General features: G+C 38.7%; 1 protein-coding gene across 1 annotated transcript in view; it reads left to right on the forward strand.

Moving 5' to 3' along the window:
* LOC123764300 (signal peptide, CUB and EGF-like domain-containing protein 1) overlaps nucleotides 1-25,598 on the forward strand; it is an 89,578-nt gene that overhangs the window by 54,468 nt on the left and 9,512 nt on the right. Inside the window, 14 exon segments of the mRNA XM_069315626.1 lie at nucleotides 6-65; nucleotides 1,886-2,002; nucleotides 4,109-4,218; nucleotides 4,220-4,354; nucleotides 6,739-6,816; nucleotides 6,818-6,907; nucleotides 7,377-7,557; nucleotides 12,148-12,261; nucleotides 14,417-14,526; nucleotides 16,637-16,761; nucleotides 19,200-19,303; nucleotides 19,771-19,941; nucleotides 21,078-21,242; nucleotides 22,107-22,271. Coding sequence (XP_069171727.1) covers nucleotides 6-65; nucleotides 1,886-2,002; nucleotides 4,109-4,218; nucleotides 4,220-4,354; nucleotides 6,739-6,816; nucleotides 6,818-6,907; nucleotides 7,377-7,557; nucleotides 12,148-12,261; nucleotides 14,417-14,526; nucleotides 16,637-16,761; nucleotides 19,200-19,303; nucleotides 19,771-19,941; nucleotides 21,078-21,242; nucleotides 22,107-22,271 — 1,725 coding nt within the window.

Below are 25,598 nucleotides of genomic sequence, written 5' to 3' on the forward strand. Positions count from 1 at the left end.
CACCGCCCCCTCCTGCACCTGTCATCCCCAGTACCTCCTCGCCGCTGACGGACACTCCTGTATCCGTGAGTACTCTCATGTGTCCTTCACGACTCTCCTGTGTCCTTCAGGACTCTCATGTGTCCGTGAGTACTCTCATGTGTCCGTGAGTACTCTCATGTATCCAGTACCTTACTCTGCCCCCAGTAGCTGCCTACTTATCTGCTCCCAGTACCTGCTTCTCTACCCAGCAGTAACTGCTCTTTCACCAGCTGCTGAGTTAGTTCTTTATTATGTTCTCTTGCACCCAGTCATATTCCTACAGGCAGCTTGGTGATTTATCATGGGAATATAAAATATAGCCGCGGTCTGCCATTACGTCGGTCAACATAGGTATCTGGAACATTATCAGATTCAGATTCAGATTCAGATGTTTATTCAGGTAAGGTATATACATACAAGTGATGTTACATTAATGGATTGATATATAGATAGAGCTAGTACATACAATGCCTAAAGCCACTATTACGCAATGCGTTTCGGGCAAGAAAAACATTAATATCTAGAACTTAATACTAATTGAGCATAAAGAATAAAAGATGTTGAGAACAAATACAAATAAAGATAAAAAAAAGGGGGAACATGACTGAAAAAGCAGCACAAATACAATAGGTTGACAAACAGTGTTGATTAAAAAAAAAAAAAAGAAAATAACAGACGGGTTGACAATAGAGGAGTGAGGTAGATTACAGGGAATTTATTAGGTAGTGTTTAGTTTTTATCTTAAACTGGTTGAGAGAGGTACTGTCTTTAACATGGTTGGGAAGGTCATTCCACATTCTGGGCCCCTTGATTTGCAGAGCATTTCTAGTTTGATTAAGACGTACTCTAGGAATATCAAAACTGTATTTATTTCTGGTGTGGTGCTCATGGGTTCTGTTACAACCTTCTATGAAGCTTTTAAGATCAGGATTGGCATTATAGTTTAGCGTTTTATATATGTATAATACACATGAGAGAATGTGCAGTGACTTAATATCTAACATATTAAGAGATTTGAGTAGGGGTACCGAGTGATGTCTGGGGCCAGAGTTGGATATTGTTCTAATAGCGGCTTTGTGTTGGGTAATTAGAGGACGTAAGTGATTTTGGGTAGTAGAACCCCAAGCACAAATACCATAGTTAGATAAGGGATAGATAAGGGAGTAATAGAGAGTCACCAGGGCAGGGCGTGGTACATAATATCTGATCTTAGAAAGAATGCCCACAGTTTTTGAAACTTTTTTTTATATTTAGAATGTGTCCCTGGAAATTCAGCTTCTGGTCAATGAGAATGCCAAGGAATTTGCCTTACCAATGAATTATGTATCATTCATTTCATGTTTAATATATTAGTAGCATGACAGGTGTCTGTGGTCAGTAACATATTCCTCTCCTGCCACAGCTGTACACCTGTTCACTCCAGTCACACCTGGAGTTGTGTTAATAATACAAAATACAGTGCTACAAAGTCATCCTGGCTTGGTGCCCCTACTTTTGATAATTACTTACTTTCAGAGTTTTGTTTTGTAATTGTAATAATTTAGTGGCATGCGTTTATTAGCAAATAATGAGCTAGCAAGTCTTGTTCATTACGTAATTTATGTCTGAGGAAGCATAGTTTATCAAATATAATTTGCAGGCGATGAGTCACAATAACGTGGCTGAAGTATGTGGACCAGACCACACACTAGAAGGTGAAGGGACGACGACGTTTCGGTCCGTCCTGGACCATTCACAATCGACTTGACAATGGTCCAGGACGGACCGAAACGTCGTCGTTCCTTCACCTTCTAGCCTGTGGTCTGGTCAACAAATATAATTTGGCATGATGTTAATAAGTGTTGTGTGTGTGTGGTGCGGTCAGCGTCGTGCGCCATCAACAATGGCGGGTGTGAGCGTTCCTGTCACAACACAGCCACAGGTGTCCACTGCTCCTGTCCCAGGGGCTTCCACCTCCACCACGACCAACGCACCTGTCTTGGTGAGTACCCCCCACTCTCTCTCTTCACCACATAAGAATAATATTACCTGCAGAAGACCTATATTAGCCCATGCTAGGCAGCTCCTATTTATAACCACCCAATCCCACTCATATACATGTCCAACCCACGTTTGAAACACTCGAGGGACCCCCGCCTCCACCACGTTACGCGGTAATTGGTTTCACAGTCTTACCTCTTACACATTTGTCCATGCCCCTGCTGCTTTGTCGGTTATGGTGCTGCCTAGTATGAGCCAGTAGTAGGTCTTCTCCTCTTTCCTTCAGTCTTATATTATTTACTCTCATCAATGTCACCAACTAGCCGCGGGGTTAGTGGCCCGAAACGTTATATGCGTGTTAGTGGATTTGCAAGAATGTAAAAATATCAATATTATGTAATCTCACAACCCATTGTACCTATTTATAAATAATTTATTATTATTATTATTATTATTATTATTATTATTATTATTATTATTATTATTATTTATTATTAGTAGTAGTAGTAGTAGTAGTAGTAGTGTGTGGAGATAAGGACTTATTTGTTCAACATTAGGTCCAAGTTAAGAGTACCTGTTGCGGCATTGGGAAAAATAGAAGAATTTGACAAGGGTTATTTGAGAGTGAAAATAAAAATATAGATACTAAGCCTTGGGAGAAACCTGGACTGTACCAAATTTAGATGCCTTATTCACATAACGAGGCAAGTAATGACAACCTCAAGAACCTGGCCAAAGACTGAAGTGACATTGATTTATTGTATGTATTTCAGTTTAAGATGAAGGAATGATTACAATGTTGATGAATAATGTTTGGGCTCCATATAAATTGGAAACACAGGACAGAGCATCCCCAAAATTATTGACAATATTGTAGTGAAGAATGTCCATTATTATCCAGACATTTATGACTCTTCAAGTTGTGTCTACTTCTTCAAGAGCCACAGTACTCAGTAACCCCATCCGTTTCCCTCAAGAGCCACAGTACTCAGCAACCCCATCCGTTTCCCTCAAGAGCACAGTACTCAGTACAGAATGGCCACCAATGCGTTCCCCTTCAAGAGCCACAGTACTCAGTAACCCCATGCGTTCCCCTTCAAGAGCTACAGTACTCAGTAACCCCATGCGTTCCCCTTCAAGAGCCACAGTACTCAGTAACCCCATCCATTTCCCTCAAGAGCCACAGTACTCAGTAACCCCATCCATTTCCCTCAAGAGCCACAGTACTCAGTAACCCCATCCATTCTCCTCAAGAGCCACAGTACTCAGCAACCCCATCCATTCCCCTTCAAGAGCCACAGTACTCAGTAACCCCATCCATTTCCTCAAGAGCCACAGTACTCAGTAACCCCATCCATTTCCCTCAAGAGCCACAGTACTCAGTAACCCCATCCATTTCCCTCACGAGCCACAGTACTCAGTAACCCCATCCATTTCCCTCAAGAGCCACAGTACTCAGCAACCCCATCCATTTCCCTCAAGAGCCACAGTACTCAGCAACCCCATCCATTCTCCTCAAGAGCCACAGTACTCAGCAACCCCATCCATTCTCCTCAAGAGCCACAGTACTCAGCAACCCCATCCATTTCCCTCAAGAGCCACAGTACTCAGCAAGCCCCATCTATTCCTACCAAAAAGCAGCCTACATACATACTGGACCCCAGCCCCTGCCCAACACAGGATTACCCACTAGGTCAAGTAGGGTATGGCCTAGGGCCCACCTGTGCATTTATTTTTTTTCCTTAAAAATGGACAAATATCAAATAACACTTTTGAGTAATCAATTACAGTTCTTGGTAACACTGTTGAATTATTTATTGTGTAATTTTATGTAATAGGGCCTGGATGTATTTCTCTGGTCAAATTATGCATTATATAACTTTGATGATCATTATATAGTTTTATGATATGAGATGTCTACCTGTACATGTATGTGTTTAGCCTTTGGATCCTGTTTAGCCTAGTGGATACTGACCAGAGAGTGGGCCCATTTAGTTGTTTTGCACTAGTGGCCAAAAGCAGTTAGATCTAGCCCTGCCCCTGTCAAGAACTAGCCTACAGAGCACCAATCAAGTCTCCTAACCCCATGCAAGCCCTGTTCCCTCAGACGTAGACGAGTGTTCTGGGAATGGAAGTGGGTGTGAGCATCGCTGCATCAACAACCACGGCAGCTACGAGTGTGTGTGTCCCATGGGATTCAAGCTGCAGCCAGACGAAGCGCTCGTGCCAAGATGTGAATGAGTGTGCAGTGGACGGGACGTGCGAACACTTCTGCACGAATACTCCAGGCTCGTACCACTGCTCGTGTGATGTCGGCTACCAGTTGTTTGCTTGGACCCACTGTGGAGGTAAGGCTCGCTGAATCCTTGGTTCCTATAGTACAGTGGTCTATGTTATCTACTCACAGTTGAAGATTCTGGGTTTGTTTCCCGGGCAGAACAGAATGGTTGGGCACGATTCCTTTCCTTCGTCCGATCCTCGTATCCCTTCCAAATACTACATATATGTAGTGGCTTAGTGCTTTCTCCTAATAATTAATTTACCTTACCATTTCTTTCACTTGATGCTTCTGTTCACATAGTAGTAAATAAATTAGGCAACTGTAGCATGCTGCAGTCTGGAGGTCAGTTGTTGACCTATTTTACCTATCTGCCATGCTGTAGCATGGCTGCAGTCACACAGTGAACTCAGGAACACAACTGGTTAAGGTACACTAAGAGATGGTGCAGATTTTTTTACAGAATGGTACATAAAGAGAATATTAGCTGAAAAAGTTTCAAGAGGAGTGCCGAGAATAAGTCACAAAAACATGACTGAGAACAATATCCCACCCAAGCTAATGGAACATAACTATTAGGAGAAAGTTTGTTTAGTTTGCTAACTGTAGGTAGTAACTAAGTGATTGTAACCAATCCACCGCTGCCTACTGGATGGGGGGCGGTGTGCAGGACAAGCATATCAATTGTGACACTACCTCTCCATATTATGTCAGTTGCTTAATTTGGAAACTGTACTTGTGGTCGATCGACCATTGATGATGTGACGACTTATACTGAATTTTGAAACTAGCCTCATCAAGATTGTAACTTGTTTAGCTATATGAATTATGGAGTTCAATCCCTGAGCCCATTATGTGCCTCTGTAACCCTTTCCACTACTGCCCACAAGATGGTTATGGGGTGCATAATAAATGAACTAAACTAACTAACCTTGGACCCTTATTAAGTGGTCATAAAGAACATTTAAACTTAGTGGTTATGAGTTACAACAGATAAGGTTTTCAGCTACAGTTAACATGATCTTGCACACACTATATTGACCTGGGCCACCATCTCTCTAGTGGCCATAAAGAGGACAGTAAGTGGTGGCTTGTCAAAGATTTGACACTCCCCGTCCCCCTTATGTTTTCTGATGATGATTTTTTCCAGCTGGAGTTTGAACTACAGGAAGGTCTTGGCATTTATGACTTCGGCAGGTAGGCAGTTCACCCTATGAGTGAAAAAGCATCTCCTGTTTTCCGTCCTACATTGTAGCATGTTGAGGTGAACACACTGCTCCTTATATAAGTTATGTTTGATCTTTTAAACAAAATGGACTGAATATCAGTGTCCTCTGGCTTGTTCAGTACAGTATTTTAAAAGTTTCAATAAGATGAACCCTGTCATGTCTGTTTGCAGTGTTCTTAGCCCTGAGGCCCTCACGCGTTCCTGCTATGAGAGTCAACTTAGTTCTGGGATGATTTTTGTTGCTAGGTATTGAACTTAATCCAAAGTAGATATAGCCTCAAAATAGTCTCCGTGGTTGATGCAATAGTCCAAATGGGGACATACTGGAGACTTGTATACTTGAATAACCACTTTCTCTTCCTTGAAGTCAAAGGTTCATTTGACTATTCGTAGGGTTTGGTTGGCTTTTGTTGCAATCAGCAAGTGGGAGCTGACTGCAGCTCTCACTTGTGTGATTTTATTGACTGGTGGATTCTGACTCCTAGGCCCTTTTTTTTTTTTTAGGAACTGCCTGGTATGAACCAATAGGACTTGCCATTTCCTTTATCCATATCTTATGTTCTTACCTGAATTTACCTGAGGGGGTCATCATCTATTTACTGGCCATGACAGACAGGAAGCCAGTGGCTTGTCGACCAAACCACACACAATAGAAATTGAAGAGACAACGACGTTTTGGTCCATCCTGGACCATTATTAAGTTGATTGTGATGAGGCGAAGGAAGCCAGTGGCGTGTCAAATGTCCCCTCAATATTTTCTTACAGTAAGCAAACCTAGAACACTTGGCTAAGATTTGGGTAATCCATAATTTGTAATGAAATACTTGGCCCTTTTCTTAAACATTAACAATATGAGTTTGTCTCTAAAATTTGTTGACTTTTTACAAATAATTTAAATAATTATCTTTACAAATAATTAAATAATTCTATGGCATAGGATATGCAAAATTGTTGACAGTTTGTGATGTTGGGTAAGCAGTTTTGCTGACAGTTTATAATGTAGGGTCAGCAGTTTAGTTGATAGTTTGTGATGTAGGGTGATCAGTTTTGCTGACAGTTCTCAGTGTGGGGTGAGTAGTTTTGCTGCAATGTTGTGAGTAAATATTCAGTCATACTGGCTGAGCTCATATCTCTGATAATTAATTACCTTATCCAAAACTAATTAATATAAACCCAAAATATACATTATGTGATGTATTGTCTTCCCTGACCTATCTTACTCACCCACCAGGATATGAATGAGTGTAGCATCAACAACGGTGGATGTAGCCAGATTTGTGTCAACACGGATGGTTCGTATTACTGGCGGGTGTAGGGACGGCTACAGCCTTCATGCCAACAGGAAGGACTGCCTTCCCACTAACAAATGCACTCCCTTCAGGAACCCAACCAAGGCTGAGGTATGTGTATTATAACTTTTGATTTACTAACCCAACCACTTGGACCAGTTTGTACAGTACTGTTGGCTTTGCAGAAAGTTCAACACTGAGCAACAAAAAATCATTCTTAAACTAATAATGCTTCACTAGAAAGAAATTAGAAAACCTAGAAACTAAGAACTCCGAGGGCCTCAGAGCTAACATCACTGCAAGCCACATATAACAGGGCTAATCTCATCAAAACTTTTAAAATGCTGAACAGTTTGGGGAATATTGATCTGGACACCTTTAAAAGGTCAAATGTAACACAGACAAGGAGAAATGGTTTCAAGCTCAACAAGCCACAATATAGGCCAAAAAGCAGGAGATGCATTTTCACCCATAAGGTTATAAACCCATGTTCTTTCATTCTCTAGACACCAGGCAATGTTCATACTCTAGGCATCATGAAAGCTTACAAGTTTTAACACTTGTTATATTTATACTCTAGGTGTCATGTTACCATCTAGAAGACTACAGCTATGAGGAGAGGTGCACAGTGAGGTGTCGTGAGGGGGCTGCCTTCACGTCTGGGTCTGCCAACTACTACGTGTTTACCTGTGGTCGACATACAGACTTCACCTGGAGAGCTGACCCTGATGTTCTCAATACCTCTTATCTCTCCTGCTCAGGTAAGGGGTTAATCCCAATTTTTAAATCCAACAGAGTTTTGTATTTTTTTTGTTTTATAACGACTGCAAAAGCATTAGGCTAGTGTAATATAAGAACCTTGCATAATGAAATATAATATCCAAATACAGTACTGTACTGTATCATTTTTTATTAATCATGAAAATAAATTTTTGATTTTCACTTTATTGTTTATGATAAGATTTTGTATTTTGCCTTCCCTGTAATTTATTTATTTATTTATTTATTTATTTATTTATTTATTTATTTATTTATTTATTTATATATATATATACAGTACAAGAAGGTACATTGGGTTTGTGAGAATACATTGGATAGTACAGTATTTACATTCTTGTAAAGCCACTAGTACGCGCAGCGTTTCGGGCAGGTCCTTAATCTAGCAGATAATTTTAAGTAGGTAATTTCAATCAGAATTGATAAATGAAAGATACATTACAAGAGAAAAATGAGATGAGAGAGATAAGTAAGTATATTAAAGCACATTGTTATATTAAAGCTCTGATTGATTACATTGACAGCTTGATTGGTAATTTAAACAAGATTAATAGACACCATACAGCAGATTGAAAGCACATATAAGACAGCAATGATCACAATGGTAAGATGTTCAGAATGGGTACATAAAGATTGGGAGACTGGGTAGCAAAAGATACAGATAAACAAGATTTATAAACACCATACAATAGAATGGCAGCACATATAAGAAGACGGCAATGATCTCAATGGTAAAAATGTTCAAATTGGGAACATAAAGGTTGGGAGATTGGGTAGCAATAGATACAGTGCAATTTTAAGGCAAAAAGTGAAAAACTATGAAGATGAAATTAGGTACTTTTTAGTATTGATTTTGAATGATGTAAAAGTTGGACAGCTTTTCAATTCAGTAGGGAGTGAGTTCCATAAACTGGGTCCCTTTATTTGCATAGAGTGTTTACACAAATTAAGTTTAACTCTGGGGATATCGAAGAGATATTTATTTCTGGTGTGGTGATAATGGGTCCTATTACATCTGTCCAGGAAGAGTTTCAGACAAGGATTTGCATTTAAGAACAGGGTTTTGTAAATGTAGTTGACACAAGAGAATTTGTGGAGTGAGATTATGTTTAGCATGTTTAGGGAGTTAAACAAGGGGGCTGTGTGTTGTCTGAAAGCAGAATTTGATATTATTCTGATAGCAGATTTTTGCTGGGTGATGATGGACTTGAGGTGGTTTGCAGTGGTTGAACCCCATGCACAGATAGGGATAGTAGAGATAGTTGCACATAGTTGAGATAGGGATAGATTAGTGCATAATATAGAGAGATGAGAGCAGAGTTAGGAACATAATATCTGATTTTGGAGAGTATACCAACTGTTTTAGAGACTTTCTTAGTTATGTGTTGTATGTGGGTACTGAAGTTGAGTCTCTTGTCTAGGAATATGCCAAGAAACTATGCCAAGTAATATTTACTTGGAGATTGGAGGATTAGGTATACAACCTCATACTGACTTAAAAACATTACTCTGTAGTATAGAAAGTATATATAGCCCAACTCAAAGATACCTTGCTCTCAAGTTACTGTTTTAATCTTTGGGCCGCTAAGAATACTTACAGGAGATTTTCTGTTATTAGACATACACTTTAGACAATTTTTTGTTTTCTTAGATATATATGAGTACAACATTCTTGTACAGCCACTAGTATGCGTAGCGTTTCGGGCAAGTCCTTAATCCTATGGTCCCTGGAATACGATCCCCACGGAATTGTTTTTACAACCAAGTACCGCCCACGGGATGGGTATGGGGTTCATAATAAATGAACTAAACTAAACTTACTGTTGAGTTAAACAGAGGCTACAGTTAAGGATTTACAACCAGAAAACCTTCCCAGCCAGGATACTAACCCAGGACAAAGCGCTCGCGGAACGTCAGGCGAGCGTCTTACCACTACACCATGGGGAGACTGGTGGTGAACATTAGTCAGTTCCATTTATGAATTCTTGAGACCATCACTAACAAAGCTATTTGTTACTGATGGTCTCAAAATAGCAAAAGCTATTTCAGCTTTCACTAGTGACAATAAAGGTAATTTATTCAAAATCATTGCCAGCTTAATACTCGTACTCACCTGACAATGCTAATAAACAGTGAAGTAGTGGCACCGAATAAAATTTAGTTCTATTTATGAATTCTTGAGATCATAATTATAATAATAATAATAATAATAATAATAATATAATAATTTTTATTTAGGTAAAGGTACATACATAAAAGAGATTTTACAAAGTTTGTTGGCTTTATAGATAGAGCTAGTACATACAATGCCTAAAGCCACTATTACGCAAAGCGTTTCGGGCAGGAAAAAACACTAATGACTAAAGCTTAAAACTAATGGGTAAAAAGAATAAAATGTGTTGAGTACAAATAAAAATAGAGGTAAAAGAGGGGGGAACATTGTTGAAAAAGCAGCACAAATACAATTACAAATTATTACAGAAAATTACATTCAAACAGCGTTGAATTGAAAAAAAAAAAAAAAAATAAAAAAAAAAAAAAACATACATGGGTTGACAACAGAGGGGTAAGGTAGGTTACAGGGAATTTATTAGGTATAGCTTCGTTTTTAACTTAAACTGGTTGAGAGAGGTACAGTCTTTAACATGGTTGGGAAGGTCATTCCACATTCTGGGCCCCTTGATTTGTAGAGCATTTCTGGTTTGATTAAGTCGTACTCTAGGAATATCAAAACTGTATTTATTTCTGGTGTGGTGCTCATGGGTTCTGTTACAACCTTCTATGAAGCTTTTGAGATCAGGATTGGCATTATAGTTTAGCGTTTTATATATGTATAATACACATGAGAGAATGTGCAGTGACTTAATGTCTAACATATTCAGAGATTTGAGTAGGGGTACCGAGTGATGTCTGGGGCCAGAATTGGATATTGTCCTAATAGCAGCTTTGTGTTGAGTAATTAGAGGACGTAAGTGATTTTGGGTAGTAGAGCCCCAAGCACAAATACCATAGTTGAGATATGGATAGATAAGGGAGTAATAGAGAGTCACCAGGGCAGGGCGTGGTACATAATATCTGATCTTAGAAAGAATGCCCACAGTTTTTGAAACCTTTTTTGATATGTTTAGAATGTCATATGTTAGAATGTCATCAATAACAAATGTTTGCAATTACTGTATAATATTAATAGAAGTGCATATAGAAAGACACTACCATGATGACCAAACCACACAACAGGAGATAGAGAAATGACGACGTTTCAGTCCGTCCTAGACCATTATCAAGTTGTATGTGGTCCTGGACCAGATAATGGTCCAGGACGGACCAAAACGTTGTCGTTTCTCCATCTTCTGTTGAGTCAGTTGGTCATCATATCTTCAGCCACGTTATTGTGATTCATTGTCGAAACTACGTTTAATTGATTAGTGAAAAGTGTAAATTAATTTAAGAGTGTAAAGATAAAACAGCCTCTTTGTAATTTTTTTTTATAAATAATAATACTGTACATAACGTTAATTTACAACATGAACGAGGAGACTATTTAAGCAAAAGCTATTTCAGTTTTCACTAGTGGCAGTAATTTATGAAAAATCATTGCCAGCTTGACATTTATCTTAATACAGTAAATACTACATTCAAAGTTCATTGACAAGTCCGAATCACTAGCCTCTACCAAGCCACAATACAATACTATCATCTGTTATAGTTTGATATGCCTAATAACAGTGGTACTGGATTTAGCAAATAGCACCTATTGATTCCATCGACTATTATTGCTGACATTCTCTGACTGATGCAAATATCATTAGTCAGTTAATAATTAATAAGATAATTGGAAATAATTAGATCTTTATTAGGTTTAAGATGAACCTAATCATCAGCCTTGGTGATTCATTCAAAGCTCAAAGCTCAAGATACACATTGCTGATTCTTAAAAGACTTGTTATACACATTGATGATTGTTGCAAGGTCCAAAATATACTTTGGTGATTTTTGCAATACTTGGGATTTGTCATGATGATCCATACAGATGTGCATGATTATATTGCATGTGCATTGAATACAAATTAGATTAATTTTGATTAGGAAAGACTTGGGTGAATATAGGTTTTGAAATGGCTGATGATTTACCCAACCCATCCTTTTGTTAGATAGTACCTACTGAAATGATCATCAATAGTCAGAATTCGTACATTCTTAGCTTTTAGACAGTAGTATACTGACTAGTGAGGAATTCTTTTAAATGAAGCTAAAACACAAACTTAGATATTCCTAGGCCTAGTATAAAACACACATGTACCATATTAGGTCTCAGATATCATGTATTAAGCCTAGGGAGGTTAGGATAGGTTAGTTTAGTTTGTCAAAGCAACTAAAGTAAAAAATAGTTTTCCGGTTTGTCCAACTCAATAGTTCAGATTTCTATGTTCTAATTTCGTTGTACTGTACATCAGTATATGTACTTTGTTCCTCATTGCTATTATAGGTACTACCAAAACAGGAGGAAGGGTTGATTTACCACTGATTTGAAGGGTTGACTTGCCTACTTCATTACCTTCCTCTTGCTCCCTTAGACATGTGGGTAACCCCAGGTTACAAACGGCTGGCACGCCTCATGGTCGCCACCAGGCTGGATGACAACACCACGGTGGAAAGTGTGCTCAATGGACTCACCCAGGCCCTCACAGGTGAGTACTCTGCCTCATCCAGGTGCTCACAGATGAGAGTACTGCAGTACAAGAACCATTGAAGCTCTGGAATACTGCAGATATGAGTACTTTTTGGGCAGTAGGCGTCTATAATGTAATCTTCCCTCATGCCAGCCATATACACGTGTAGATTATGATTTCTAGTGGATTTAGGAAGTTCCATAAAAGTAGTTGGATAGCAAAACTAATTATGATTCATGAGTTATAATGAATATAATGAACACTGCATTTGCAGTGTTCATTATTGTGACTTGCTTAATTAGATTAAGAGCAGTGTTGATTACAGAACTATCATAAATGGTAGTAAGTTTTACCAGTCTTCAAGTACCAGTAACATATTTTTCTTCATTTTAGTTGTCATTTCTGATGGGAGCCCCGTCAGCTTCCTAGAGCAATCGGACTGATATTACCTATATTAGTTTGGGGCTTCAGTCGATTGGAGCTCTGCCTACCAGGGACCTCGAGCCAGAACTTGGCCCCCACAGAGAGGTGTAGGGAGCAATGATCCAAGGAAACCCCATTGTATTTAGAAGTATTCCATCTGCCATCGACCGGGGTTAGGCACCCAGAAAGATAGGTGTCCCAAAACAAACCCCACCTGGTAAAAAATTGCAGCCTAAGACTGAACAGAGACCCAGAACTCCCCTCAAATAAAACAAGGAACAAGCAAACGTCATCAGCCTGGCGCACTGCTTGTTCACGTAGCCCCCCCCCCCCCCTCTTCGTAGGAGGTCAGTTACTCACTAACAGGGGAGAGTCCTGGACCCCCTCTCCGGCAGCCCACTCTTCAGTTCGTAGACTGAAGCTCGGCAACAGCATGAAGTCTCTTGGCATTCCTTTTGCCTTTTCTCTCCATAGGTTGTCTTCTGTTTCTGTGCATGTTGTTTTGTCCTTTCTTTCTTGGGTCTTTCAGGACCATCATCGTATGCCGGATACTGTCGCCTCTTATCATGCGGCGCTGACAGGGCCGCTCCAGCTTGCGTTCAGGGTGATGCCACTTCTGCCCCATTCCATAAGCTTTCTCATGCTTTGTTTCACCTCCAGCTTGCTCATGCGCCACCTGAGCCGTCCTGGTTCTTGGACTGGGTGCTCTCTTTTCTCTCTTCTCCTTGGTTTGTGGTGGCCTCTTCAGTCCAAGACTGCATTCAGAAGGCTTTGTTTCTGTTGGCTTCAGCTTCTAGGGGTTGGGTCGGTGAGCTTCATGCTCTCCTCTGGTGCAGGGGTTTCAGCTCATTCGGTCCTGGTGGGCAGTTTTCTGGGGGGAGCCCCATCGGCTTCCCGGAGCTTACTAGGCTGATATGCTAATGTCAGACTTTGGCATCAGTCATGTGTATGGAGTTCCATGGGCCTACCAGGGACCACGAGCCACAACCTTGTCCCCTCAGAAGAGGCAAGGGGAGCAATGGCCAATAGAAACCCCCGTGTGGTTGAAAGCATTCTATGTCTGCCATCGAGCATTCTATGTCTGCCAAGGCACTGAACCCCGAAAAACCCGAAGAGGAAGCTGGCGATGCAGCAGCTGATACAAGGCCCTCAGGATCCGAACCCAGTGATCGCGAGAGAGGCAAGAGCCCCCTCCTCGGGTAGGGGGGAGCTGCTCAGACGGCGGCGTGGCGATGTGTGATGTCATGATCATTTGCTCATTTCGTTTAGGGGAGTTCTATCCACTTGTTTGGCTTTTGGTAGTAATATTTTCACCAGAATAGGGGTTTGTTTTGGAATGCTTACCTTTCTGGGTGCCTAACCCCGGTCGTTGGCAGTTGGAATACTCCCGAATACAGTGAGGTTTCCTTGGGCCATTGCTTCCTGCGCCTCTCTGAGGGGGTCAGGTTCTGGCTCTTAGTCCCCGGTAAGCAGAACTCCAATAGACTGAAGCCCCAGACTAATATAGCTAATATTAGACTGATAGCTCCAAGGAGCCTCTGGGGCTCACCCAGAAAATGGTATTTCATTACATTCAATGTTGGTGTTTTTATTTGCATTTGCCAGGGGTATCATTATTTGCACAAATTTTAATTTAAATACCTATACAGTATATGTTTAGCACTGAATGTCATTGTAGCAGAAGCTTCAGTTACAGTTGCCTCTAAACATTTATTTGAAGCATAATCTGTGGAACTTGATGGCATTACAGAGAAGATGAGTTATTGCAGTGACAAGTGCCAGCTGAGGTTTGTCTCGGAGAAGCTCACCAACTCCAAGAAACTTAAGAAGAAACTCCACTTGGCTCCTGATCAGCAGGTGGTGAGTGCTGAGAACTTTATTATCAAAAACAGTGTATTGACTTACTTAATGTCAGTAATCATTGCTTCAACTGATTTGACATTTTTGCAACTAATGCCTAGATATACTTCGGCTTAAAATTCAGATGGGAAAAATCTCCAGGAATAATGGGGGGGGGGGGCCTTTGACAAGCTGCTGGTTTTTTGCCCTCATTGAAGCCTCTAAGAGATGTTGCCTCTCAGGGAAATTTGCATTGACACACTCTTATTCACTCATTTATATCTCATGGTATCTGCACCTGGGGATGTACAACTTAGAACTTTTATTATGCATCATATAATATATCTGATATGCTTGGAGATTTACTGAAGAACATTATTTGGCAAACCTTACATCTTATACTTTTGTTTTGGGTCTTATACCAACACTACATGACCCACTTTTGCCATGGATTGCCATAACTGCTACTTTAATAGTCTTAGGAAATAGTACCTTAAAGTACCTTTTATCCAACAAAATCCATGCAACAAACAAACTTCAAACATTCAAGATTATTTCTAGTTATTTTTCCATCTCTTTAAAGCTTAAAAATGTTTGTTCTCGGTAAATTCATAATTGATAATAATTCATTGTATCGGGGGACAGGCAGCCATAGTGTAATTATATACATTAGATTTATATCGAGGTCTCCGCAAGGTTGAATTACTGACCCTCCCCAGGATGCAACTCCACAATAAGCTAACTATCTCCTAGGTACCTACTTATTGCTAGGTGAACAGGCACATTAAATGATAGGAAATGTGCCCAACCATTTATGTCCCACCCGGGTTTGTTAGTTTAGTTTTGTTCATTAATTATGCACCCCATCTTGTGGGTGGTAGTGGAAAGGGTTACTGAGGCACATAATGAGCTCAGGGACTGAACCCCACAATTCATTTAGCTAAGCAAGTTAGTCTTGATGAGCAAGGTACAAAATTCAATGCACATCGTCACATCAACCGAACCCGAAATTCTCGAGTGAGAGTCGAGAACAAACCCGACTGTCCTACTTGGACAATTAAATGTACCTAATTTTGCCTTACAATCAGTTATGCCTCCTCAATCTACATCCCCTGTTAATTATATTTTAAATTTAAGTTTAGTTAATTTATTATGCCTGTTACTTTAACATCACAGAGAGTGCTGGGTACATTTCCTTATACCAGATGCCTCTGTTCAACTAGCAGTAAATAGATATCTGGGAGTTGAGCAACTGTTGTGGGTTGTATCCTGAGGAAGGTCAGTAGTTGACCTTGGAGTACCTTGATATATCTAACGGGTTTCATGTTTCCAGCTATCTAAAAGCTGTCAGCTGAACCATACACATCCCAGTTACTCACTAACAACCAACACATCCCAGTTACTCACTAACAACCAACACATCCCAGTTACTCACTAACAACCAACACATCCCAGTTACTCACTAACAACCAACACATCCCAGTTACTCACTAACAACCAACACATCCCAGTTACTCACTGACAACCAACACATCCCAGTTACTCACTGACAACCAACACATCCCAGTTACTCACTAACAACCAACACATCCCAGTTACTCACTAACAACCAACACATCCCAGTTACTCACTAACAACCAACACATCCCAGTTACTCACTAACAAGCAATACATCCCAGTTACTCACTAACAACCAACACATCCCAGTTACTCACTAACAACTAATACATCTCAGTTACTCACTAACAACCAACACATCCCAGTTACTCACTAACAACCAACACATCCCAGTTACTCACTAACAACCAACACATCCCAGTTACTCACTAACAAGCAATACATCCCAGTTACTCACTAACAACCAACACATCCCAGTTACTCACTAACAACTAATACATCTCAGTTACTCACTAACAACCAACACATCCCAGTTACTCACTAACAACCAACACATCCCAGTTACTCACTAACAACCAACACATCCCAGTTACTCACTAACAACCAACACATCCCAGTTACTCACTAACAACATACTGATCCCAACCCCATCACCCCATACAGAAATACCTTAAACTGTTGCAGATGCTAACGCTGCTCTTCCTTTACCTCTTCTCTGACTGTGACCCTGAAGGTGCGTACCAAGTTTGAAGTCGTGGTCTTCCCGACAAGTCCTCGTCAATTGTGTGGACGGAAGTGCCTGAAGCGCTATGCCCGCCGGCTCAAGAAGACGCTCCTCGAGCATCAGTCCATCAGCAGGTGCCATACATTGATACAAGTTCTTTTTGTGGTAGGAATTATGTTATACTAACAATAGGAGTACAGTGGTACCTCAGCTTATGAATTTAATCCCTTCCCAGAGACGGTTCGTAACCCGAACATTCGTAAGCCGAAGCGAATTTTCCCTTAAGAAATAATGTAAATTGAATTAATCCATTCCACACTCCCAAAAATATTAACTTCAAAGTAAATTTTATACCTAATTCACCCAAATCTTTAGTACTAAAGTATGTACAAGTTATTACTTACCTTTATTGATGACTCTTATTGGCATATGGAAGACGGTGAGGAGGGGGGTGGAGGAGAGGTGTTAAGTGTTTGAAAGAGGAGTCCCCTTCCATTATAACATCAGGCAGTGATGACTTCTCTGGGGTACTCTCTCTCCTATGTTTTGCAGGAGTTACACCAGAACCTGGATGTGGCTCACTGCTTGCATGTCTTACTAAGAATGTGTCTAAAGACACTTGTTTTCTCTACAGTTTAACACTTGTCTGTAGTGAGACATCACATTGTCATTTAAAAGGTCAATGCAACGGCCTGCTACAGCTTTATCTGGGTGAGTTTTTTCAACAAAACTTTGCAGTTCTTCCCATACTTCACACATTTTCTTAATGAGGAAGAGACATCCTCTACTGCCTCTACTCACAACTATTTTCTTGGGTTGAACCTTACTACTGACTTTCTCGGGACCCATGGTGAGATATATAATTACTTTTATGTTCAAATACCCAAAAATAAAAAAAACACTGAAATTCTTTACAAAGAATTCTGGCATGAATGCCACTAGGCGAAAGGCAATGGTAAACTGAGGCGCGGTCGCCGTGCTACCATGCACTTGGTCGGCCATACGCTCATCAACAAACTACATTACCTGACGCAAAGTTTGTAACCCGATTCGAACTTTATGAAGACGTTGAGCTCATAACCCGAAAAGTTCGTAAAGAGGGGGCATTTGTAAGCTGAGGTGTCACTGTACTTCAGTACTAGTTTTCATTTGAGTAGACATAAATAAGTGGCTCTTATTATTGATGTAGTTCACTCATTAAGTAGCTAGTAGTAGTACAGTATTAGTAGTGGTAATAAAGTTCCATCCATGTGTTTTGTATAAGGAATTTTTAATATCTCATTTAAGTTCATTATAATACAGTATAGTTATTTTGAAAAATATTTGTTTTATTGTCTCGATGCGTCTTTAATGTGTAATTGGGTTTGTACGGGATTTTGAACTAGATGTGGGTTTTTCCCTTGTCAGGGACAAGAAGCTTGCTGGGTTTATCGAGGGTTTCTGTAGGCTAATTACAGCCCTTCCCCAGAATGCAACCCACAATTGCCAAACTCCCAGGTACCTCTTTATTACTAGGTAAACAAAGGTATTATGTGACAGGAAATTTGCTCAATTGTCTGTCCTGCTGTAGAATCAAACCTGGAATCTCTTGGTTGTGCATAACTGCAGTGACCACTGAACTACATTGGTTCTAATAACCTTAGTTACTAACCAGACAAATGGGCATTAATACGCACAGTGAGAGTCAACAATATACATGTATTATGAAACACTATTAAGTACTGTAGTAAGCAATTCATGATGGCAGCCAGAACACTGCGAGCTGGATATCAGGCTACTGATCGCCGTGTAGACCGAGCAGCTAGGTAATAGAGGTGTGAAATATTACAGTTCAAAGAATGCATGGTTTACACAGGAGAGCTTTCTTTCCTTCCTGGTTTCATGACCATCAAATTAAGAAATGCAAAATGAGGCCCAGTGAAGTTTAGGCTTTGCTCTTGCTTGATGATGCACTTGCCCACCCCTATACTGATGCCTTATGTACAGTACATAGAAATATATACAGGTATCAGTACTGAGGCAAACCAGTCAGCTGATCATAAGAGAGGCCAATGAGCACAGGAGGCAAGCAAAACTTAAATTTTTATTTGTTAAAAACAGCAAGCCAAAGACCTTCAACAAGTGAAATCTTATAAGCAAGCCAAGAGCCTTCAACCAGTGAAGCTTCAGCAGATGACAGTCAAAACTGACTTGCCAAGTTCATGTACAGTAATTTTAGTGTAGTGTTAGGTTACGTAAATGAACATTCTGAAGTCTTTCATCAGTCAACCAGATGAGCTTCAGCTGTAATTTCTGTTGTCGCTAAATTGTTTCACTACTGTAAGTACTGGACTTGTATGTGAAAATCCTCCCTTAACCATGTATAGTGTGTGTGGAAATACGAATTACAATAGATGTGGTTAAAAAAATTGCAAATGTTAAATTTTGGACTTTTCCCGGTAAGAATTCCTGCTTAAACAGATGCCCAGCTTAATCGGTGAAGGATGGGCCCTATATAATCTTGGTAAATGAGAGTAGACAGTATGTGAAATTGGAGGTATCTGTTTTTACCTCTTAACTGTGTGTGTTTCAGCGTGACAGGTCACGAATACCAGCTGCTGCCTAGGACGTACAAAGCAGGAGGACGAGTAAAGGAGACATGTCCAGAAGGGTTTGTTCATGTGGGGAGAAAGTGTGGTGAGTGATGGAGTTATGTGATAATTTATTGAAGCAGAGTTTTAAGTTAGGTTTAAGAAATAACTTCCAGCCCAAATGTTTTCAATTAGCCTTTATGTTATTGCTAGAATATTAATCAAATTTCACAACTTAATATCCGTGTTCAGCCTGGTTATCACTCCCGCATTAACACGAATGCCTGCGTTCAAACCTTTATGACATATAATTATACAGTATATGCATGTGTGTTTATAAACATGACATAAAGGTAATGTTGAGTTTAAAAGACTGGTATTGTCTCATAATGTATACTACTGACTCAAGATCTGACTTCATCATATAATTTATTGAAAATTTGTTTCTTAACATTTTAATTACTAGAAAGTATGCAGGCTGACTGAGAGTTCTGCTATTGAATCCCAAACTTCACATAGAAGATGTTTGTTTTTATTATGCAGCTGTTAATGTTAGCAGTGTGTGATTGACAGTGGCATGCAGTTTAGGGTCATACCATGACGTGGAGAAGGGTGTGTGTGTGGCATGCCCGGCCAGTACCTATCAACCCAATGAGGCGAAGCTCAAGTGCCTTTCTTGCCCCGTTGATGACCTGCCACAAGCTCCATACAAGACTGGCGCCAGGAACCTTTCTCAGTGTTCTGGTCAGTTTCTTCTCTCTTACATAAATAGTAAATGTATTCAGCAAGTGTATCATAATTTTCTTCATGTAAATGTTTAGGATATATTGTACTTAATCCTTCATGATCACAACTACTCCAATCAGTTGCATTGCCCATGCCTACTTAAAAAATATATACAGTACAGGTATATTTTTTATTAAATATTTTTTATAGTGGTTAAAATTTTTGAAAATATAGAAAAATCCATATATTTTTTGGCTATACAGGATTTCAAATTATGGTACAGTAGTAATTAAATTCAGATTTTTCATATCAGGTCTTGATAGAAAGTGTTTTCTATTATTGAATTCAAAGATAATCATAAATATTTTTTAGCTTGAGGAAATAAATTTGAGGCACCAGCATTGTGGTAATTCCTAGACAGCTGCTATAACTGATTAAGTACTAGTATAAGTATAAATTAGTACAAACTAATTATATAAGTATAATTAGTATAAACGAGAGAGGACTAAAGGCGACCAACCCAGAATTCTACTGAATTCATTGGGAGGTTCTGGAGGCCCCGAACTGGAACCCAACCAGGAACCTCCCGGTGAAGTCTCTAGAGTTCTGTCAGTTCTGAAGTCTGTCTGGTCGGCTGTTGTCCTATCATGGCTGAGTGGGTTAAGGCAGGTGTCTGGGAATCGTCACAATGCTGATTCAAGTCATTGCATCAAAATAATTTTCTTATTGATATATCATGCCATTGTAATTTCTTAGGGATGTTATAGTTTACTAAAACAAATACTGTATAATCAATTGTCTAAAACTTAATTATTCGCATAAATATGATTTTGCTCGATAAGGTAAGGTAAGGTACCACAAACTTCAACAGTTTCTAATTGATAACTAATATAAGAGGAAAGCTTTCTCCCTATTAAAAAAAATCCAGAAATATAAAATTTTGATCATTATAGGGATTTCACTGCAGAACATTTAATATTCTCATGAGTTTAAAAATTTGCAATTATCATGCAACATAAGCTGCATGTACATCGGGTGAACCCTATTCATCATTTGAAGTAAACCGTTGTCTATAAGGGTTTAGTATACTGGACATTATAAATGTAATCTTTATAAATAACCCTCAATGCTCACTGTTTCCTTCATGCTGACAGATGTATGTCCAGCTGGCTCCTGGAGTGCTGATGGCTTTAGTCCATGCCAGCCATGTTCTTCAGGCAGCTACCAGGAGGACAGTGGTCGTGTTAGTTGCTCTTCTTGCCTCCCCAGCAGCACCTCCCCACCAGGAGCCACCTCATTCTTCCAGTGTCTTTCTCATGGTAGGGTTTTGTGACTGGCTTACTTGCCTTCCCTTACCACTATCAAGTTTTATTACTCATTATGTTACTATTAATATATTGTCATGGTTCCTGATTTGTTAGCAAGTTAACAAGATTTAATTGGTAATGTGGGAGTAGATCCATTGAAAACAAGGTTATAGATTTATGGGACAAATTACCAGGTAACATAATAGATGTGGAATCACTGGATTGTATCAAATGTAGATTAGATTTATATGTACTGTATTAAAGAGTTTGGTTGGATATAAGTAGAAGCTGCCTTGCATTGGCCAATAAACCTTCTCTGTTTTCCTCTAATTTTTTATGCTCTTTTGCAGTGATAACTGGATAATATTTGCATTAATATTTTAACATTCTAATTATAACATTAAGAATAGCTTGAAAGGAAACAAAGGATAGTGAGCTAAAATTTTGCAAATACTTTACCTTACCAATTTGACATACAAGTTACAAATGGGTTGATGTGAAATCCTTTAGATATTACCTGCCTCTATAACATACATGAATTAAGTTTAATTGCGGGGTTTTTGCCTTTCTTATCTTTCAGTCTTTTTATCACCTATGTTTACTGAAACTTTTCTCACATTTAATGCACCCCAACTTTGATGCTATCAACCATAGCATAAAAAATTCTGGTGCTTTAGTGAAACTAAAAGTACCAAATTATTAAGGCTTCCTCAGACTAAAGTGCATCAACTTTGATGCTTCATTAGGTTAGGTGGGTTGCCTAGGTTTGAATGCTTCTGTCTAAGCAAAACTATTTCAAATTTATTTGATTCTTGTCCAATTGTTAGAACGGGCTGATTTATTATCTTTGTTGCCGACACTCCTATTAATCCACAGGAGAGACGTGTGATCGTGGCCACTACTGGAACCTGACTAGTGGCCAGTGCGAGAGCTGCCCTCTGGGATACTACCAGCACAATACTGGTGCCTCATCTTGTATACAGTGTCCTGGTTCCTCCACCACAGACCACATAGCTTCCACCTCGCTAGCTGCCTGCAAGAGTTAGTTCTTCTATCCCAAGTTTTAACATTTTTAGAGTACATATGATAAATAATCTTCTGAAAAACAATTGTAAAAATAACAATACAGTACAGTAATTTAACAGTCCCCTGTGGCGCAGTGGTAAAACACTTGCCCGGCGCTTTGCGAGCACTTTGGCCTGGGTTCTTATCCTTTATAAGAATATAAAAACTCTTGTGTATATGTGTATGTATGTATGTGTGTATATATATATATATATATATATATATATATATATATATATATATATATATATATATATATATATATATATATATATATATATATATATATATATATATATATATATATATATATATATATATATATATATATATATATATATATATATATATATATATATATATATATATATATATATATATATATATATATATATATATATATATATATATATATATATATATATATATATATATATATATATATATATATATATATATATATATATATATATATATATATATATATATATATATATATATATATATATATATATATATATATATATATATATATATATATATATATATATATATATATATATATATATATATATATATATATATATATATATATATATATATATATATATATATATATATATATATATATATATATATATATATATATATATATATATATATATATATATATATATATATATATATATATATATATATATATATATATATATATATATATATATATATATATATATATATATATATATATATATATATATATATATATATATATATATATATATATATATATATATATATATATATATATATATATAATATTAGTATATTTTGGTAGCAGTCTTTCCTGTAGACATATATTATTAAATATGACCGAAAAAGTAAGATTAATAATTCTAACACGAATTTTCTCAATCTTTCGTACATTACGCTTCACTGTTGGAGGTAAATCAAAAATCAATTCTCCAAAATTCATTTTTATTTCTAGTCTGACGCGACACGGGCGCGTTTCGTAAAACTTATTACATTTTCAGACTTTAGTTCACAAATACACAACTGAATAGAACTTACGTATCTCCGATTTTATATCTACATTTGAGTGAGGTGGAAGGGGTGATGTGGCATTAACACAAGACAGAACAAAGTGTGGTATTAATAGGGTATTAATTTCATCAACACAAGACAGAACAAGAGTATTAATAGGGTATTAATTTCATCAACACAAGACAGAACACGAAACAATGGATATTGAATAGAAGTGTTTGTAGAAAGCCTATTGGTCCATATTTCTTGATGCTTCTATATTGGAGTGGAGTCTTGAGGTGGGTAGAATATAGTTGTGCAATAATTGGCTGTTGATTGCTGGTGTTGACTTCTTGATGTGTAGTGCCTCGCAAACGTCAAGCCGCCTGCTATCGCTGTATCTAGCGATGATTTCTGTGTTGTTTACTAGGATTTCTCTGGCGATGGTTTGGTTGTGGGAAGAGATTATATGTTCCTTAATGGAGCCCTGTTGCTTATGCATCGTTAAACGCCTAGAAAGAGATGTTGTTGTCTTGCCTATATACTGGGTTTTTTGGAGCTTACAGTCCCCAAGTGGGCATTTGAAGGCATAGACGACGTTAGTCTCTTTTAAAGCGTTCTGTTTTGTGTCTGGAGAGTTTCTCATGAGTAGGCTGGCCGTTTTTCTGGTTTTATAGTAAATCGTCAGTTGTATCCTCTGATTTTTGTCTGTAGGGATAACGTTTCTATTAACAATATCTTTCAGGACCCTTTCCTCCGTTTTATGAGCTGTGGAAAAGAAGTTCCTGTAAAATAGTCTAATAGGGGGTATAGGTGTTGTGTTAGTTGTCTCTTCAGAGGTTGCATGGCTTTTCACTTTCCTTCTTATGATGTCTTCGACGAAACCATTGGAGAAGCCGTTATTGACTAGGACCTGCCTTACCCTACAGAGTTCTTCGTCGACTTGCTTCCATTCTGAGCTGTGGCTGAGAGCACGGTCGACATATGCGTTAACAACACTCCTCTTGTACCTGTCTGGGCAGTCGCTGTTGGCATTTAGGCACATTCCTATGTTTGTTTCCTTAGTGTAGACTGCAGTGTGGAAACCTCCGCCCTTTTCCATGGCTGTTACATCTAGAAAGGGCAGCTTCCCATCCTTTTCCATCTCGTAAGTGAAACGCAGCACGGAACTCTGCTCAAATGCCTCCTTCAGCTCCTGCAGATGTCTGACATCAGGTACCTGTGTAAAAATGTCGTCAACATACCTGCAGTATATGGCCGGTTTCAAGTTCATGTCGACTAAGACTTTTTGCTCGATGGTACCCATGTAGAAGTTTGCAAACAGGACACCTAGGGGAGAACCCATGGCGACCCCATCTACTTGCTTATACATGTGCCCATCCGGGCTCAAGAAGGGTGCCTCTTTAGTACAAGCTTGGAGTAGTTTCCTCAGAATATTTTCTGGTATGTCAAGAGGAGTACAGGCTGGATCACGATACACTCTGTCGGCTATCATTCCGATTGTCTCGTCCACAGGTACGTTGGTAAACAGTGATTCTACGTCCAACGAGCCTCTTATCCCTGTGGCCCGTGTGCCCCGCAGTAAGTCAACAAATTCCTTTGGAGACTTCAGGCTGAAGGCGCAAGGAACATAAGGAGTCAGCAGGCCGTTGAGTCGCTTCGCCAGTCTGTACGTGGGTGTGGGTATCTGGCTAATGATTGGCCGAAGTGGGTTTCCAGGCTTGTGCGTCTTGACATTTCCATATGCGTATGGAAATGTATGGAAACGCGCCCATGTCGCATCAGACTAGAAATAAAAATGAATTTTGGAGAATTGATTTTTGATTTACCTCCAACAGTGAAGTGTAATGTATGAAAGATTGAGAAAATTCGTGTTAGAATTATTAATCTTACTTTTTCGGTCATATTTAATAATATATATATATATATATATATATATATATATATATATATATATATATATATATATATAATTAAATAAAATTAATTTTGTTTGGAAATAGGCAACAATGTGTATATATATATATATAATATATATACATGTTAGGCTTATATCAAGGTCCCCCACAAGGCCAAACTACTGACTCTTCCAAGATGCAATCCCACAGCAAGGTTACTAACTCCTGGGTATCTATTTACTGTTTAGTGAACAGGTCATTAGGTAATATGACATGTGTTCAGCCATTTCTGTCCCACCAGGGATTTGAACCCAGAATTCACAATTGCGAGTCAAGAACGAACCCGACTGTACTAATGTACTACATCCAGGAAAATGTTCTG

This window comes from Procambarus clarkii, chromosome 82 (genome assembly GCF_040958095.1).
Source record: "Procambarus clarkii isolate CNS0578487 chromosome 82, FALCON_Pclarkii_2.0, whole genome shotgun sequence".
Classification (NCBI taxonomy): Eukaryota; Metazoa; Arthropoda; class Malacostraca; order Decapoda; family Cambaridae; genus Procambarus; species Procambarus clarkii.